At 48.6% G+C, this 21111-nt stretch overlaps 1 protein-coding gene across 7 annotated transcripts in view; it reads left to right on the forward strand.

Moving 5' to 3' along the window:
• Nucleotides 1-19357, forward strand: part of tle3b (TLE family member 3, transcriptional corepressor b) — a 68426-nt gene extending 49069 nt beyond the window's left edge. For all 7 annotated transcript variants that reach the window (XM_042317859.1, XM_042317862.1, XM_042317861.1 and 4 more), the window contains 9 exons: nucleotides 699-831; nucleotides 989-1161; nucleotides 9007-9080; nucleotides 9191-9440; nucleotides 13849-14096; nucleotides 14276-14423; nucleotides 15761-15911; nucleotides 16277-16353; nucleotides 18391-19357. In XM_042317859.1, coding sequence (XP_042173793.1) covers nucleotides 699-831; nucleotides 989-1161; nucleotides 9007-9080; nucleotides 9191-9440; nucleotides 13849-14096; nucleotides 14276-14423; nucleotides 15761-15911; nucleotides 16277-16353; nucleotides 18391-18498 — 1362 coding nt within the window. In that variant the 3' untranslated portion in view covers nucleotides 18499-19357. The remainder of the gene's footprint in view (nucleotides 1-698; nucleotides 832-988; nucleotides 1162-9006; nucleotides 9081-9190; nucleotides 9441-13848; nucleotides 14097-14275; nucleotides 14424-15760; nucleotides 15912-16276; nucleotides 16354-18390) is intronic.
• The last annotated feature ends 1754 nt before the right edge of the window (nucleotides 19358-21111 follow it).

Here is a 21111-nt window from a genome sequence, read left to right on the forward strand (position 1 = left end):
TCTCTCTTCCTGTCTCTCTCTTCCTGTCTCTCTTCCTGTCTCTCTCATACATGTTATTGGTCTTTTTTTCATTGTCCTTATTTCCCTGTGTCTTGGTAGCTGCTTGGTAGCTGGGGTTGCCAGTTAATTTCATTTTGTTTGGGGGGTTGCCAGTTGATTTCATCTTGTTGGGGGATGCAAGTTGATTTCAGTTCATTTGGGGGAGTGGGTGGGTTGCCAGTTGATTTCATTTCATGCCAGCGATCTGGGTGGTTGGGTGGGTTGCCAGCGATCTGGGTGGTTGGGTGGGTTGCCAGCGATCTGGGTGGTGGGGGTTGCCAGCGATCTGGGTGGTTGGGTGGGTTGCCAGCGATCTGGGTGGTTGGGTGGGTTGCCAGCGATCTGGGTGGTTGGGTGGGTTGCCAGCGATCTGGGTGGTTGGGTGGGTTGCCAGCGATCTGGGTGGTTGGGTGGGTTGCCAGCGAGGTTTGGGTGGGTTGCCAGCGATCTGGGTGGTTGGGTGGGTTGCCAGCGATCTGGGTGGTGGGTGGGTTGCCAGCGATCTAGGTGGGTGGGATGCCAGCGATCTAGGTGGGTGGGTTGCCAGCGATCTAGGTGGGTGGGTTGGGGTTCTATTGCTTTGTGATTGACATCATTTAGAATTGCAATGGAACACGCTGGAATAAAGCAACATTAATCACACCAAGTCTCTCTGTCAGAATGATAAGTCATCCACGCCGGGCCTGAAGTCTAACACCCCCACACCTCGTAACGATGCCCCCACACCAGGCACAAGCACCACCCCTGGTCTACGGCCCATCATGGGCAAGCCCTCGGGCATGGAGGCACTGGGTAAGTCCTCACACACACACTCATACCCACATGTATACAAACACACTCGCCCGCTAACCACAAATATATTAACATGAAAATAACTTCCTTGTAGGTCTGCCCATTTACCTATGACAGAATCAGTTGTTCTTACGGTCTCTCTCCTCCCTCTCTCTAGCTGCTCCAGCCCTGCGTACCCCTTTGTCCATAGCTGGCTCCTACGCCACGCCCTTCGCCATGATGGGCCACCACGAGATGAACGGCTCCCTGACCAGCCCCGGGGTCTACGCCGGCCTCCACATCTCCCCCCAGATGAGCGTGGCCGCTGCTGCGTACGGACGCTCGCCCATGGTACGCTCCCCTAAAACTCCCCCTTCACCTCACATACTCACATTCAGCCTCTCTTCCCTATACACCGTTACTATACACAGTCACACAGGATACAGTTACTATACACAGTCACACAGGATACAGTGACTAATACAACACAGTCACACAGGCTACAGTTACTAATACAACACAGTCACACAGGCTACAGTTACTAATACGACACAGTCACACAGGATACAGTGACTAATACAACACAGTCACACATACAGTGACTAATACAACACAGTACAGTGACTAATACAACAGTCACACAGGATACAGTTACTAGCACAACACAGTCACACAGGCTACAGTTACTAGCACAACACAGTCACACAGGATACAGTGACTAATACAACACAGTCACACAGGATACAGTGACTAATACGACACAGTCACACAGGATACAGTGACTAATACGACACAGTCACACAGGATACAGTGACTAATACGACACAGTCACACAGGATACAGTGACTAATACAACACAGTCACACAGGATACAGTGACTAATACAACACAGTCACACAGGATACAGTGACTAATACAATACAGTCACACAGGATACAGTGACTAATACAACAGTCACACAGGCTACAGTTACTAGCACAACAGTCACACAGGCTACAGTTACTAGCACAACACAGTCACACAGGCTACAGTTACTAATACGACACAGTCACACAGGATACAGTTACTAATACAACACAGTCACACAGGATACAGTGACTAATACAACACAGTCACACAGGATACAGTGACTAATACAACACAGTCACACAGGCTACAGTGACTAATACAACACAGTCACACAGGCTACAGTGACTAATACAATACAGTCACACAGGCTACAGTGACTAATACAATACAGTCACACAGGCTACAGTTACTAACACAACACAGTCACACAGGCTACAGTTACTAATACAACACAGTCACACAGGCTACAGTTACTAACACAACACAGTCACACAGGCTACAGTTACTAACACAACACAGTCACACAGGCTACAGTTACTAACACAACACAGTCACACAGGCTACAGTTACTAATACAACACAGTCACACAGGCTACAGTGACTAATACAACACAGTCACACAGGATACAGTGACTAATACAACACAGTCACACAGGCTACAGTTACTAATACGACACAGGCACACAGGCTACAGTTACTAATACGACACAGGCACACAGGCTACAGTTACTAATACGACACAGGCACACAGGCTACAGTTACTAATACAATACAGTCACACAGGCTACAGTTACACAATACAGTCACACAGGCTACAGTTACTAAACGACACAGGCACACAGGCTACAGTTACTAATACAGTTACAGTAAAACGACACAGGCTACAGTTACACAGGCTACAGTTACTAAACGACACAGGCTCACACAGGCTACAGTTACGACACAGGCTACAGTAAAACGACACAGGCTACAGTTACTAATACGACACAGGCTACAGTTACTAATACGACACAGGCTACAGACACAGGCTACAGTTACTAATACGACACAGGCTACAGTTACTAATACGACACAGGCTACACACAGGCTACAGTTACTAATACAATACAGTTACTGATACACACAGGCTACAGTTACTAATACGACACAGGCTACACACAGGCTACAGTTACTAATACGACACAGGCTACAGTTACTAATACGCACACAGGCTACAGTTACTAACGACACAGGACACAGGCTACAGTTACTAATACGACACAGGCTACAGTTACTAATACGACACAGGCTACAGGCTACAGTTACTAATACGACACAGGCTACAGGCACACAGGCTACAGTTACTAATACGACACAGGCACAGTTACTAATACGACACAGGCTACAGTTACTAATACGACACAGGCTACAGACACAGGCTACAGTTACTAATACACACAGGCTACAGTTACTAATACAGGCACACAGGCTACAGTTACTAATACGACACAGGCACACAGGCTACAGTTACTAATACGACACAGGCTACAGGCACACAGGCTACAGTTACTAATACGACACAGGCTACAGCACACAGGCTACAGTTACTAATACGACACAGGCTACAGGCGACACAGGCTACAGTTACTAATACGACACAGGCTACACAGGCTACAGTTACACAGGACACAGGCTACAGTTACTAATACGACACAGGCTACAGTTACAGGCGACACAGGCTACAGTTACTAATACGACACAGGCTACAGTTACACACAGGCTACAGTTACTGATACAGACACAGGCTACAGTTACTGACACGACACAGGCTACAGTTACTAACACGACACAGGCTACAGTTACTAATACGACACAGGCTACAGTTACTAAAACGACACAGGCTACAGTTACTAATACGACACAGGCTACAGTTACTAATACGACACAGGCTACAGTTACTAATACGACACAGGCTACAGTTACTAACACGACACAGGCTACAGTTACTAATACGACACAGGCTACAGTTACTAATACGACACAGGCTACAGTTACTATACGACACAGGCTACAGTTACTAATACGACACAGGCTACAGTTACTAACACAGGACACAGGCTACAGTTACTAATACGACACAGGCTACAGTTACTAATACGACACAGGCTACAGTTACTAATACGACACAGGCTACAGTTACTAATACGACACAGACACAGGCTACAGTTACTAATACGACACAGGCTACAGTTACTAATACAGACACAGGCTACAGTTACTGACATACGACACAGGCTACAGTTACTAATACGACACAGGCTACAGTTACTGACACGACACAGGCTACAGTTACTGATACGACACTACAGACACAGGCTACAGTTACTAATACGACACAGGCTACAGTTACTGACACGACACAGGCTACAGTTACTGACACGACACAGGCTACAGTTACTGATACGACACAGGCTACAGTTACTGATACGACACAGGCTACAGTTACTGATACGACACAGGCTACAGTTACTGATACGACACAGGCTACAGTTACTGATACGACACAGGCTACAGTTACTGATACGGCACAGGCTACAGTTACTGATACGACACAGGCTACAGTTACTGATACGACACAGGCTACAGTTACTGATACGACACAGGCTACAGTTACTGATACGACACAGGCTACAGTTACTGATACGACACAGGCTACAGTTACTGATACGACACAGGCTACAGTTACACAGGGACACAGGCTACAGTTTACTGACACAGGCACACAGGCTACAGTTACTGATACGACACAGGCTACAGTTACTGATACGACACAGGCTACAGTTACTGATACGACACAGGCTACAGTTACTGATACGACACAGGCTACAGTTACTGATACGACACAGGCTACAGTTACTGATACGACACAGGAAGATGAAAGAAAAGGTGTTCACCCAAACACACACATGCAAACGTACATCAGACTCACGTCTCAGCAGCTCCACCGTTGAGTTAGCCAACACGGCTGTCGGCTAGAAGACTTATGCTAATATGACTAGCAGATAATTTACAATGAATTTCCTATTTCAATAGTTCACTTTTTCAATATTTCTTTAGAAATACATAAAAAATAATTTCTCTCCTCTCTGTGTAAATTGTTAGCTAACTCCAAGGTTTCTATTGCCTAACTCCACTGCTTTGATGTCTGGTGCTACAAGGGAGGGGAATAACAACTCTGTCAAAACACTTCTGTGTGTGTGAATCTCCCAGGCTCTCATTAGCATTAGCAAGCTGCCCTTTTACACCGTTACCACAAACCTGGGCGAAGGAATGTAGAATCCACAGCACTGTATGAAATGAGAGTAAGAATTCCCCTTGTGTCCTACATACTCATAACTGGTTCAATACGGACCGCGGGTTTCTACTAGTACTACTGAACTAGGTCAGGCTTCGACCCCTGGTATCGTTTAATTAAGCAATAAGAGCCAAGCGGGTGTGGTATGTGGCCAATATACCACGGCTTAGGGCTGTTCTTATGAACGACGCAATGAGGAGTGCCTGAACACAGCCCTTAGCCGCGGTATATTGGCCATATATCACGAACCCCCAAGGTGCCTTATTGCGTTTATAAACTGGTTACCAATGTAATTAGAGCAGTAAAAACACGTGTTGTCATAACCGTTGTATATGGTCTGATATACCACAGCTGTCATCGTTCAGAGCTCCAACCACTAGACTACCCTGCCACCCCAACCGTTGTATATGGTCTGATATACCACAGCTGTCAGCATTCAGAGCTCCAACCACTAGACTACCCTGCCATCCCAACCGTTGTATATGGTCTGATATACCACAGCTGTCAGCATTCAGAGCTCCAACCACTAGACTACCCTGCCATCCCAACCGTTGTATATGGTCTGATATACCACAGCTGTCAGCATTCAGAGCTCCAACCACTAGACTACCCTGCCATCCCAACCATTGTATATGGTCTGATATACCACAGCTGTCAGCATTCAGAGCTCCAACCACTAGACTACCCTGCCATCCCAACCGTTGTATATGGTCTGATATACCACAGCTGTCAGCATTCAGAGCTCCAACCACTAGACTACCCTGCCATCCCAACCGTTGTATATGGTCTGATATACCACAGCTGTCAGCATTCAGAGCTCCAACCACTAGACTACCCTGCCATCCCAACCGTTGTATATGGTCTGATATACCACAGCTGTCAGCATTCAGAGCTCCAACCACTAGACTACCCTGCCATCCCAACCGTTGTATATGGTCTGATATACCACAGCTGTCAGCATTCAGAGCTCCAACCACAGACTACCCTGCCATCCCAACCGTTGTATATGGTCTGATATACCACAGCTGTCAGCATTCAGAGCTCCAACCACTAGACTACCCTGCCATCCCAACCGTTGTATATGGTCTGATATACCACAGCTGTCAGCATTCAGAGCTCCAACCACTAGACTACCCTGCCATCCCAAGTATATGGTCTGATATACCACAGCTGTCAGCATTCAGAGCTCCAACCACTAGACTACCCTGCCATCCCAACCGGTATATGGTCTGATATACCACAGCTGTCAGCATTCAGAGCTCCAACCACTAGACTACCCTGCCATCCCAACCGTTGTATATGGTCTGATATACCACAGCTGATCAGCATTCAGAGCTCCAACCACTAGACTACCCTGCCATCCCAACCGTTGTATATGGTCTGATATACCACAGCTGTCAGCATTCTGCTCCAACCACTAGCTACCCTGCCATCCCAGGCGTTGTATATGGTCTGATATACCACAGCTGTCAGCATTCAGGCTCCAACCACTAGACTACCCTGCCATCCAACCGTTGTATATGGTCTGATATACCACAGCTGTCAGCATTCAGAGCTCCAACCACTAGACTACCCTGCCATCCCAACCGTTTGTATATGGTCTGATATACCACAGCTGTCAGCATTCAGAGCTCCAACCACTAGACTACCCTGCCATCCCAACCGTTGTATATGGTCTGATTACCACAGCTGTCAGCATTCAGAGCTCCAACCACTTACTACCCTGCCATATGACCGTTGTATATGGTCTGATATACCAAGCTGTCAGCATTCAGAGCTCCAACCACTAGACTACCCTGCCATCCCAACCGTTGTATATGGTCTGATATTGTCAGCATTCAAGCTCCAACCACTAGACTACCCTGCCATCCCAACACGCTGATGGCTGATATACTGTCAAAACAGCTGTGCATTCAGAGCTCCAACCACTAGACTACCCTGCCATCCCAACCGTTGTATATGGTCTGATATACCACAGCTGTCAGCATTCAGAGCTCCAACCACTAGACTACCCTGCCATCCCAACCATTGTATATGGTCTGATATACCACAGCATCCCAACCATTGTCATGGCATTCACAGCTCCAGCTCCAACCACTAGACTACCCTGCCATCCCAACCGTTGTATATGGTCTGATATACCACAGCTGTCAGCATTCAGAGCTCCAACCACTAGACTACCCTGCCATCCCAACCGTTGTATATGGTCTGATATACCAAGCTGTCAGCATTCAGAGCTCCAACCACTGACTTGCCATCCCAACCGTTGTATATGGTCTGATATACCACAGCTGTCAGCATTCAGAGCTCCAACCACTAGACTACCCTGCCATCCCAACCGTTGTATATGGTCTGATATACCACAGCTGTCAGCATTCAGAGCTCCAACCACTAGACTACCCTGCCATCCCAACCGTTGTATATGGTCTGATATACCACGGCTGTCAGCATTCAGAGCTCCAACCACTAGACTACCCTGCCATCCCAACCGTTGTATATGGTCTGATATACCACGGCTGTCAGCATTCAGAGCTCCAACCACTAGACTACCCTGCCATCCCAACCGTTGTATATGGTCTGATATACCACAGCTGTCAGCATTCAGAGCTCCAACCACTAGACTACCCTGCCATCCCAACCGTTGTATATGGTCTGATATACCACAGCTGTCAGCATTCAGAGCTCCAACCACTAGACTACCCTGCCATCCCAACCGTTGTATATGGTCTGATATACCACAGCTGTCAGCATTCAGAGCTCCAACCACTAGACTACCCTGCCATCCCAACCGTTGTATATGGTCTGATATACCACAGCTGTCAGCATTCAGAGCTCCAACCACTAGACTACCCTGCCATCCCAACCGTTGTATATGGTCTGATATACCACAGCTGTCAGCATTCAGAGCTCCAACCACTAGACTACCCTGCCATCCCAACCGTTGTATATGGTCTGATATACCACAGCTGTCAGCATTCAGAGCTCCAACCACTAGACTACCCTGCCATCCCAACCGTTGTATATGGTCTGATATACCACAGCTGTCAGCATTCAGAGCTCCAACCACTAGACTACCCTGCCATCCCAACCGTTGTATATGGTCTGATATACCACAGCTGTCAGCATTCAGAGCTCCAACCACTAGACTACCCTGCCATCCCAACCGTTGTATATGGTCTGATATACCACAGCTGTCAGCATTCAGAGCTCCAACCACTAGACTACCCTGCCATCCCAACCGTTGTATATGGTCTGATATACCACAGCTGTCAGCATTCAGAGCTCCAACCACTAGACTACCCTGCCATCCCAACCGTTGTATATGGTCTGATATACCACAGCTGTCAGCATTCAGAGCTCCAACCACTAGACTACCCTGCCATCCCAACCGTTGTATATGGTCTGATATACCACAGCTGTCAGCATTCAGAGCTCCAACCACTAGACTACCCTGCCATCCCAACCGTTGTATATGGTCTGATATACCACAGCTGTCAGCATTCAGAGCTCCAACCACTAGACTACCCTGCCATCCCAACCGTTGTATATGGTCTGATATACCACAGCTGTCAGCATTCAGAGCTCCAACCACTAGACTACCCTGCCATCCCAACCGTTGTATATGGTCTGAACCACCTAGTTTATAAACGCAAACAAGACCTGGAAAAATACCTAGAATTGCAGGAAATTCGCTTTAAAACAGCAACAGAAATCTCTGCCCAATGCAGCATGTATAGAATTACGAACAATGTAACTTAAAACTGCAAAACTATCTCTCTGCCAACAAGATGGGTGTGAGCTGTTTTGGGTGGCATTGGGTTGTGAGGTGGGGGTTTTGCCACATAGGACATTTGTGTGATCAGACCTTCTGAAATAGTACTAGAGTGCCCCTGTCTTATTTGACGCTACAGAGGCAGTGATGCTAGGTTTCCTGTTTGAACATTTAGCCTAGTTGGCTGCATGGATAGGCTTTCCACTGTTTGTTCATGTTAACATGCTGTCTGTTTTCCCAGGCGGGGTTTGACCCTCACTCCCACATGAGACCAGGTCTGCAAGCCAGTCTCACATCCATCTCTGGAGGGAAGCCGTAAGTCTCCAAACCCACTCTTTATTTAAACTGTTTATCACCAGAGTCCAACATTTTGGTTCCAGGTTTCATTTAGTCTCAAAACAACTGCCCTTTCTCCCCCACGGTAGTGCCTACTCCTTTCATGTGAGCGCCGACGGCCAGATGCAGCCGGTGCCCTTTCCCCCGGACGCTCTCATAGGCCCGGGCATCCCACGCCACGCTCGCCAGATCAACACGCTGAGCCACGGCGAGGTGGTGTGCGCCGTCACCATCAGCAACCCCACGCGCCACGTCTACACCGGTGGCAAGGGCTGCGTTAAGATCTGGGACATCAGCCAGCCGGGCAGCAAGAGTCCCGTGTCCCAACTGGACTGCCTGGTAAGGAGCCGTTAGCGTTTGGACACACCTACTCATTCAAGGGTTTTTTTGGTTACTACATGATTCCATATGTGTTATTTCATAATGTTGATGTCTTCACTTATTCTACAATGTAGAAAATAGTCCAAATAAAGAAAAACCCTTGAACGAGTAGGTGTGTCCAGTCTTTTGACTGGTGCTGTTTCAACTGGATGACTGTCACTGTGGATAAAGCCATCTGCTGAATGATCATGTCATTGTTATAATGGTGTAAGGCATAACAACAGTCAATATGGGACGAAGGCTATAACTTAGGTTGGCTGGGCTGTATGCTAGCTAACAGGATAGCCAAGCTGAACAAGCTAGCCTTGTATCTGAGATGATACTGTGACGGTTATCATGAGACATGGACTGAGATACCAAGCCCACTGATGGGCACAGAGGATGCTCTTCATAGGGCTGATGTATGACCAGGGATTTTCTCTGTGCTTGAATTAGACCATTTTCCTGTCCTCCTGAGCATTCAAAATGTTTCGTACTTTTGGGTGGCATGGAAAATGTATGGAGTAGAAAGTACGTTAGTTTCATTAGGAATATAGTGGAGTAGAAAGTACGTTAGTTTCATTAGGAATATAGTGGAGTAGAAAGTACGTTAGTTTCATTAGGAATATAGTGGAGTAGAAAGTACGTTAGTTTCATTAGGAATATAGTGGAGTAGAAGTTGTAAAAAATATAAATAGTAAAGTACAGATGCCCCCCCCCTAAAAAAAAATGTAAAAAGTACGTTACCGTTTCATCTAGGAATCCATGAACCCCACATCCAGTAGATCCAGTCTGTCCAAAACCCCACATCCAGCCTATAAACATCCAGCCTCTAAAGTACAGATGAACCCCACATCCCCCTGAACCCCAAAAAAAATGTAAAAAGTATTTTTGAACCCCACACATCCAGCCCTTCTGAACCCCACATCCAGCCTCTGAACCCCACATCCAGCCCTCTGAACCCCACATCCAGCCTCTGAACCCCACATCCAGCCTCTGAACCCCACATCCAGCCTCTGAACCCCACATCCAGCCTCTGAACCCCACATCCAGCCTCTGAACCCCCCACATCCAGCCTCTGAACCCCCCACATCCAGCCTCTGAACCCCACATCCACCCTCTGAACCCCACCACATCCACCCTCTGAACCCCACCACATCCACCCTCTGAACCACCACATCCACCCTCTGAACCCCACCACATCCAGCCTCTGAACCCCACCACATCCCCTCTGAACCCCACCACATCCACCCTCTGAACCCCACCACATCCACCCTCTGAACCCCCATCCACCCTCATCCACATCCCCCTCTGAACCCCACCACATCCACCCTCTGAACCCCACCACATCCACCCTCTGAACCCCACCACATCCACCCTCTGAACCCCACCACATCCACCCTCTGAACCCCACCACATCCACCCTCTGAACCCCACCACATCCACCCTCTGAACCCCCCACATCCACCCTCTGAACCCCACCCATCCACCCTCTGACCCATCCCTCTGAACCCCACATCCACCCTCTGAACCCCACCACATCCAGCCTCTCCATCCCCTCTGAACCCTGAACCCCACATCCAGCCCTCTGAACCCCCACATCCAGCCCTCTGAACCCCACATCCACCCTCTGAACCCCACATCCAGCCCTCTGAACCCCACCCAGCCTCTGAACCCCACATCCAGCCCTCTGAACCAGCCCTCTGAACCAGCCCTCTGAACCCCACATCCACCCTCTGAAACCCCACATCCAGCCCTCTGAACCCCCCACATCCAGCCCTCTGAACCCCCCACATCTGAATCCACCCTCTGAACCCCACCCCACATCCACCCTCTGAAGCCCCTGAACCCCACATCCAGCCCTCTGAACCCCATCCCCCTCTGAACCCCACCCCACATCCACCCTCTGACCAGCCCCTGAACCCCACATCCAGCCTCTGAACCCCACATCCAGCCCTCTGAACCCCAAATCCAGCCCTCTGAACCAGCCCTCTGAACCCCACATCCACCCTCTGAACCCCACATCCAGCCCTCTGAACCCCACATCCACCCTCTGAACCAGCCCTCTGAACCCCACATCCAGCCCCTCATCCAGCCCTCTGAACCCCACATCCAGCCCTCTGAACCAGCCCCACCCCCATCTGAACCAGCCCTCTGAACCCCACATCCAGCCCTCTGAACCCCACATCCAGCCCCCCTGAAACCAGCCCTCTGAACCCCACATCCAGCCCTCTGAACCAGCCCTCTGAACCCCACATCCACCCTCTGAACCAGCCCTCTGAACCCCACATCCACCCTCTGAACCCCACATCCAGCCCTCTGAACCCCACATCCAGCCCTCTGAACCCCACATCCAGCCCTCTGAACCCCACATCCAGCCCCCACATCTGACACCAGCCCTCTGAACCCCACATCCACCCTCTGAACCCCCCATCCCCTCTGAACCCCACATCCAGCCCTCTGAACCCCACATCCAGCCCTCTGAACCAGCCCTCTGAACCCCACATCCAGCCCTCTGAACCCCACATCCAGCCCTCTGAACCCCCATCCCCTCTGAACCCCACATCCAGCCCTCTGAACCCCACATCCAGCCCCTGAACCCCACATCCAGCCCTCTGAACCCCACATCCAGCCCTCTGAACCCCACATCCAGCCCTCTGAACCCCCATCCAGCCCTCTGAACCCCACATCCAGCCCTCTGAACCCCACATCCAGCCCTCTGAACCCCACATCCAGCCCTCTGAACCCCACATCCAGCCCTCTGAACCCCACATCCAGCCCTCTGAACCAGCCCTCTGAACCCCACATCCAGCCCTCTGAACCCCACATCCAGCCCTCTGAACCCCACATCCAGCCCTCTGAACCCCACATCCAGCCCTCTGAACCCCACATCCAGCCCTCTGAACCCCACATCCAGCCCTCTGAATCCAGCCCCCATCCATGAACCCCCAGCCCTCTGAACCCCACATCCACTGACATCCCCACATCCAGCCCTCTGAACCCCACATCCAGCCCTCTGAACCCCACATCCCAGCCCTCTGAACCCCACATCCCAGCCCTCTGAACCCCACATCCCAGCCCTCTGAACCCCACATCCCAGCCCTCTGACCCCACATCCCAGCCCTCTGAAATCCCAGCCCTCTGAACCCCACATCCAGCCCTCTGAACCCCACATCCAGCCCTCTGAACCAGCCCTCTGAACCCCACATCCAGCCCTCTGAACCCCACATCCAGCCCTCTGAACCCCACATCCAGCCTCTCCCTCCTTCTGCTCTTGTGAATGTAATAATTCAAGGCACAGCATCTTGTTCGTCGGCCCTGTGTGTGACGTTTTTGAAAAAGACCTAAAGTAATGATCTTCTGATCGTCCTGCCCCCGTTTGCCATTACCCACCCCATTAGTCATTCTCCCATCCTCCCCATTCATCAGTTTGATACTGTCTCCTGGCCACTTTGGAGAGGGGGAAGGAGCAGAGGGAGAGTGCTGGCTTTGTGACCAGGTCTTATATAGTCATCAGCAAGCTGTTTAATTCATCTGAGAGCCCCGGCCCTCTATTGATCTGTCATTCACATCACCCGCCTCATGGACCCAGTCCAGCTAACACTCTTCTGCCCTTGTTAAAGCTGAAAATGAGTCTCGCTCCACACACCACAGCTGAGGGAAGCCATACTCAAACACACTCTGATGCTTTTATCCTCACACCTGCTTCCAAAGCCACATCTGAGCTGTCTTTGTTGCAGGTGCATTTTAACAGTTGAATAAGATGAGGAAAAAGAAGAAACCTGCACACGGCTCTCGCTGGGGTCATGGCTCTCGCTGGGGTCGTGGCTCTCGCTCGCGGCTCTCTCTCGGGTCGCGGCTCTCTCTCGCTGGGGTCGCGGCTCTCGCTGGGGTCATGGCTCTCGCTGGGGTCATGGCTCTCGCTGGGGTCGCGGCTCTCTCGCTGGGGTCGCGGCTCTCTCGCTGGGGCGGCTCTCTCTCGCTGGGGTCGGCTCTCTCTCGCTGGGGTCATGGCTCTCGCTGGGGTCGCGGCTCTCTCTCGCTAGGGTCGCGGCTCTCTTAAGCTTTATGTATTGACCTCAAGGCCTTCGTCAGAGCTTTTGTGATGTTCACAACCAGCATCCCTATGGAGATACTGCTCCACCTACATCCGTTCAATTCATCCAATGGGGTTGGAGTCGCCACACCTGCTTTTAAATTAAATCACATTTTATTGGTCTCATACATTATTTATCAGATGTTATTGCGGGTGTAGTGAAACGGCTGTGTTCCTAGCTCCAACAGTATAGCAATATTTAGCAATACATTTATGTGTCTCACGATACCTGCTATTATCATGATAACTGGCTGAAGCCCACGTGTTAACTGGCTCCCTCTCTGTCTCCAGAACAGGGACAACTACATCCGCTCCTGTAAGCTCCTCCCTGATGGCCGCACCCTGATTGTGGGCGGTGAGGCCAGCACGCTGACCATCTGGGACCTGGCCTCTCCGACGCCACGTATCAAGGCGGAGCTCACCTCCTCGGCCCCCGCCTGCTACGCACTGGCCATCTCCCCCGACGCCAAAGTCTGCTTCTCCTGCTGCAGTGATGGGAACATCGCCGTCTGGGACCTGCACAACCAGACCCTGGTCAGGTGAGTGATCCATCTGAAGAGAGTAGAGGACTGGTTGTGGCTGGGAGGGATGTACTACTGCCCATGTGATTTTAGCAGTAATGGAGTAGCAGTAATGATTGGAGTGGGATTACATTGAAATGTCCACAGCGTGAGTGGAATCACTTGGCTAAGTCCACGGTGTTTGCTGGGTGTTGTAGGCAGTTCCAGGGCCACACGGACGGCGCCAGCTGTATCGACATCTCCCACGACGGGACCAAGCTGTGGACCGGAGGTCTGGACAACACCGTCCGCTCATGGGACCTGAGGGAGGGTCGCCAGCTCCAGCAGCATGACTTCACCTCCCAGGTACGCTCGTATTTATGTTTACGCACGCACGCACGCACGCACACACACACACACACACACACACACACACACACACACACACACACGCACGCACGCACACACACACACACACACACACACACACACACACACACACACGCACACACACACACACACACACACACACACACACACACACACACACACACACACACACACGGGGGATGCAACGGTACAGTGGGCCCACGGTTCAGTACGGTTTCGGGATATTTACATTTAAGAAAAAGAATAAACACATCACACTTTAAACCCTTTATTTAGCCTGAAACGTTCCATTCAGAAAAATGTCAACATGACTGACTGCCTGGTTTCTGTCTCTACTGTATGACAGCAAGGGGAGAATACAATGAAAAGTGCTTCTTAGCTTTGACAAGCTGTAGCTGCTTTGCCAAGGTGGGGCCCAAACCCATCAGCTTCTCGGATGGCGTTCACTATGTTTTGTGCGTTATCTGTAGTGGCTGGGATTGTGATATTTGGTCTCTCTAGCTTCCAATCAGTCACAGCATTCATTAATTCTAGGGCTAAGTGTGCGCTTGTATGACTCTCATACAGGGGCCGAGTTTGCAACACATAGATCTCCCAGACCAGTACATAGTGAACCGTCAGACCAGTACATAGTGAACCGTCAGACCAGTACATAGTGAACCGTCAGACCAGTACATAGTGAACCGTCAGACCAGTACATAGTGAACCGTCAGACCAGTACATAGTGAACCGTCAGACCAGTACATAGTGAACCGTCAGACCAGTACATAGTGAACCGTCAGACCAGTACATAGTGAACCGTCAGTGAGGTAGCTTTGACGCCGGTGTCTCTTCAGATGTGCGTCTCTCTGTCTCCCCATTGTCACGTTGGGAGCTGAGAGAATATTTGTTTTTAGTTTCCTCTCTCTTCATGGGGCCCCTTTAGGGAGGTTTCCTACTGAGATGTCAGTGCAAATCGTCCATTGGTTGTTTAAGGGGGAGGGGGGTTGCTGTCACTGCGGTTGCCACATTTTGAGACATTGCTGTTAAGTAAAGTTTGTCGGCCATCAGGCGCCCCTTAACGACCACAAGCTGTGTGTCTGGTTCTGCGGATCTGAATGTACAACGTGCCTGTAGTCAGCGCAATGAGCACGTGTTGGAAATGACAGGCGTATCGTAATTCCACCGTTCACGTGTGCATATTGAACCGTAGGGGGTGTACCGAACAGTTCGACAACATACCTTTGCCGTGTACCGCTGCATCCACACACACACACACACACACACACACTCTATTTTGCCCTGGTTCACCCCCACCTCCCGTCTCCTCCCAGATCTTCTCTCTAGGCTACTGCCCCACAGGGGAGTGGCTGGCAGTGGGCATGGAGAGCAGCAACGTGGAGGTTCTCCATCACACCAAGCCGGACAAGTACCAGCTCCACCTGCATGAGAGCTGCGTCCTCTCGCTGAAGTTCGCCTACTGTGGTAAGAAACATGTCCAGGGTGCTAGACGTCATTTCTAACCTCTGTTTATGTAGTTCAAGCGTAGAAACCTATTTTCTCAAGGAATTGAACCACATTGTTTAGTTGGTACTTCTACTGTACCAACAAGTAATACCAACTGCCCCACATCAGTTGTATTGGGTTAGCTACTAAATCTTAAACCATGTGGACTTGCTCATATATCATGTCCTGTGTTTGGTAAATGGTTTGTGAGCACGGGAGACAACCTCTTGAATGCCTCTTGTGCAGGCCACATGTCAAACATGCATAGATGCTCACAATCCTGGGACATGACCAGTGAGGGCAACCTGGACTCTGCGCTCATATATCATGTCCTGTGTTTAAAGGTAAATGGTTTGTGAGCACGGGGAAGGACAACCTCTTGAATGCCTGGAGGACTCCGTACGGTGCCAGCATATTCCAGGTACTCCAATCAATAACACACACATGAATATACACACTCTCAAACATGCATAGATGCTCACAATCCTGGGACATGACCAGCAGCATGGAAACCCCAGCTACCACTGTCAGGTGTAATCTGGAAATCAGAAGCAATCAAATCAAATTTATTTGTCACATACACATGGTTAACAGATGTTATTGGTCACACATACACATGGTTAACAGATGTTATTGGTCACACATGGTTAACAGATGTTATTGGTCACACATACACATGGTTAACAGATGTTATTGGTTACACATACACATGGTTAACAGATGTTATTGGTCACACATACACATGGTTAACAGATGTTATTGGTCACATACACATGGTTAACAGATGTTATTGGTCACACATACACATGGTTAACAGATGTTATTGGTCACATACACAGTTAACAGATGTTATTGGTTACACACACATGGTTAACAGATGTTATTGGTCACACATACACATGGTTAACAGATGTTATTGGTTACACACACACATGGTCAACAGATGTTATTGGTCACACATACACATGGTCAACAGATGTTATTGGTCACACATACACATGGTCAACAGATGTTATTGGTCACACATACACATGGTCAACAGATGTTATTGGTCACACATACACATGGTCAACAGATGTTATTGGTCACACATACACATGGTCAACAGATGTTATTGGTCACACATACACATGGTCAACAGATGTTATTGGTCACATACACATGGTCAACAGATGTTATTGGTCACACATACACATGGTCAACAGATGTTATTGGTCACACACATGGTCACATGGTCACACAGATGTTATTGGTCACACATACACATGGTCAACAGATGTTATTGGTCACACATACACATGGTCAACAGATGTTATTGGGTACACATGGTCACACATACACATGGTCAACAGATGTTATTGGTCACACATACACATGGTCAACAGATGTTATTGGTCACACATACACATGGTCAACAGATGTTGGTTGGTCACACATACACATGGTCAACAGATGTTATTGGTCACACATACACATGGTCAACAGATGTTATTGGTCACATACACATGGTCACAGATGTTATTGGTCACATACACATGGTCAACAGATGTTATTGGTCACACATACACATGGTCAGCAGATGTTATTGGTCACACATCATGGTCACAGATGTTATTGGTCACATACACATGGTCACATGGTCAACAGATGTTATTGGTCACACATGGTCAACAGATGTTATTGGTCACATACACATGGTCACAGATGTTATTGGTCACATACACATGGTCAACAGATGTTATTGGTCACACATGGTCAACAGATGTTATTGGTACACATGGTCAACATTGGTCACACATACACATGGTCAACAGATGGTTATTGGTCACATACACATGGTCAGCAGATGTTATTGGTCACATACACACATGGTCACAGATGTTACACATGGTCAACAGATGTTGGTCACACACACATGGTCAACAGATGTTATTGGTCACATACACACATGGTCAACAGATGTTATTGGTCACACATACACATGGTCAACAGATGTTATTGGTCACACATACACATGGTCAGCAGATGTTATTTGTCACACATACACATGGTTAGCAGATGTTATTGCGAGTGTAGCGAAATGCTTGTGCTTCTAGTTCCGACAATTCAGTAATAACCAACGAGTAATCTAACTAACAATTCCAAAACTACTACCTTATACACACAAGTGTAAAGGGATAAAGAATATGTACATAAAGATATATGAATGAGTGATGGTACAGAACGGCATAGGCAAGATGCAGTAGATGGTATCGAGTACAGTATATACATATGAGATGAGTAATGTAGGGTATGTAAACAAAGTGGCATAGTTTAAAGTGGCTAGCAGTATTGTTCAGAGAATTGTCTTTCAGACCAACCAAGACAGATGGTCACTTTGGACACGTTTAGTTCAGGCAAACACATGACGTGCTCTGAATAGGATCGCTAACGTGTTTTTTACCCTTTACCTCAACAGTCAAAGGAGTCCTCTTCCGTCCTGAGCTGCGACATCTCTGCAGACGACAAGTACATCGTGACGGGCTCTGGAGACAAGAAGGCCACAGTGTACGAGGTGATCTACTAGAAACACCAGTTTGACCCCTCCTCCTAGTGGTCTGACGAGGGGAGCTGCTAGCCCCTCCTCCTCCTCTTACTTCACTCACCACACCCCCTAACCTCAAAGACCACCAGGGATTGGACTACAGACCATGTCGGCTCCCGGATTGGTGCTCAGAAGGCACCATGAACTCTGCTTGGCAGTTGGCCTGGCTATGATTGGCTATCGGGTGCAGACTGTAAACCAATGGGCACTGAAGATGTAAATTGTCTTGCTGTTTTTTGATCTGTTCCTGGGCCTGTTTTTGGAGGGTTTATTTTTTAAGGTGATGAATGTTTCTGTAATGTGACTGGATGAAGCGGTGCTTTGTCTTTACAACAGTTGCTCCCTGGACGTCTTGTGAAAATTGTACATAATGGAGTAATAAAGACATTTTATATATATATTATAAATATATATATCTATTTTCATGTCCTGGTGTACTTGTGACGTTTTTGCTTTCGGCCTCTCCCTTCTGCTTGATATTCAAGGGAGAACAGAAAGTAGAATAAGCATTTTTTTTTTTAAGGATTTTTTTTTTTGAGGGTGTTGAAGCACGTTCTCCAGCCTGACCTTTTTCCAAATCAAATGGAAAAGTCTCTCCAAAAACCAAATGGTCAACCAGAACATGTTTGTGGAGATTCAAATGTGAGTTTTGGGATGGTGCCCTTTTTTTTGGAGCTACGAAAATGTCTGGGAAGTGGAGCCTGCCGGCTCAGGCAGAGCCACGGAACTCCGTGGAATACCACAGGACCCCCGCTTGGACCGGCCTATCAAGGAGACTGGGGGATCGGCGAGAGGAGGAGAACAATGTAAATTAAAACCATATTAAAGAAACTAACTACTACTTTCTCTGTGCCCTTTTATGACCCGTCTCTTTTGTGTGTTTTGGGTCGTCTGGTTGATGTTGAACGATGGACTTCAATACTACTGGATTATTACTATTACGGGCTGACAGACTGGGCTTATCGGCCGCGTCCCCAGTTCATATGACTGGATGGACACAATCTGAACTAGTACGGGCTGACAGACTGGGCTTATCGACCGCGTCCCCAGTTCATAACCCACAGGGTCATCTAGACGGGGGGGTTAAGGAGAACATGCTTCTATGGAATCCATTGATTTGATCCTCTATCCTCATTTATCAGTACATCATCATAACCGGACTTGGATTCCAGTCGATATACAGTGCCTGTTAAGTGCTAGGGTTGGCTATTAGGATCTTTCCAAATGTAAAACAGAAGTTAGCATTGTGACCAGCATCTACATAATGTTCAGTACCGAGTAGGATGAAGGTGCTTCTGTACGCGGATCTGTTTGGTGCCCAAATGGTGCTGAGGGTAAGATGCTCTGTGTCTAAGGGGAATATCCTCCTCCACCAATCAGCTGTTGGGGGGAACACTCAAATTGTTCACTGCGCCCCAATACCCGCCTTTCCTTCAGTCATAACGAGGGGTGAAATGTGAGGGTCTCCAATTCACAACCAAAGTATGTAGCAAAACTGTCAGCACTGAACATAATGTACAGTTGATGATCATTCAATAAACTGTTTGTTTGTAGAAAGACTTCCCAGTTCATTTCAATGCAACATATTGTTGAGGAAGCGCGCAGTCGTTGTATCAATGAGCGTTTGAGTACTTCTACGAGAGCCGTGGGTGTCTGTCTGCCCTGACATTAACTTCCTCTTAATAGGTTGGAAAGTAGATACATTTGAGTGTAGTGTCTAAACCACTGGAGTCTTCCACTTATACCCCACACTTGATGTGATACTTAAACACTTTAACTGTTTCATAATGAATAACTAACCTCAAACATATGCCTGGTGATTCCTTCTAGTTAACTGGATGCTGTATGAGGTGTGTGTGTGAGCCTGTTGAATAGCAGTGGAGTCAGTAGGCTGCTGTCCAGACTTGTCGTTGTGGTCGCAGGCTGTTCAAAAGACTGATGCTGGGAGAGGAGACTCATTGCTGAGGATCTGTGTGTGTTGCCAAACCACCCGTGTGACTTAAGTGTCACACACTGCTGCCTCAGCGCCTCGCTGAAACCACAGGCACGACACAAACACACACACACACACACACACCCAGTCACAGTAGCTGCCACAGACTTACTACTGGATTATGGGGTCTGTGCATAGGGCTGGACCTGATGAAACTGTAGTCTACTCAAGATGGCAGTGTGTCAAGCCAATGTTTTCAGTTGTCTGTTAGTTGAGACCCTCCAGTTGTTAATGGTTTCCTCCGAATTTCTTGGAAGAGAGCGCAGACGAGACTACAGGACTATCCACACCTGATCTGCTGCAGTGGAGTATGGATACGTTATGTTCTTAAATCATGTAGTTATTGGATCCTAAAGCCCCTCCCTCTCTCTCTCTCCTGGATAGGAAACAACATGTAGTTATTGGGTCCTAAAGCCCCCCCCCCTCTCTCTCTCTCTCTCTCTCTCTCTCCTGGATAGGAAACAACATGTAGTTATTGGGTCCTAAAGCCCCCTCTCTCTCTCTCTCCTGGATAGGAAACAACATGTAGTTATTGGGTCCTAAAGCCCCTCCCTCTCTCTCTCTCCTGGATAGGAAACATGTAGTTCTCTCTCCTTGGGTCC

Source organism: Oncorhynchus tshawytscha, unplaced genomic scaffold (assembly GCF_018296145.1).
Source record: "Oncorhynchus tshawytscha isolate Ot180627B unplaced genomic scaffold, Otsh_v2.0 Un_scaffold_7322_pilon_pilon, whole genome shotgun sequence".
In the NCBI taxonomy this organism is placed as follows: domain Eukaryota; kingdom Metazoa; phylum Chordata; class Actinopteri; order Salmoniformes; family Salmonidae; genus Oncorhynchus; species Oncorhynchus tshawytscha.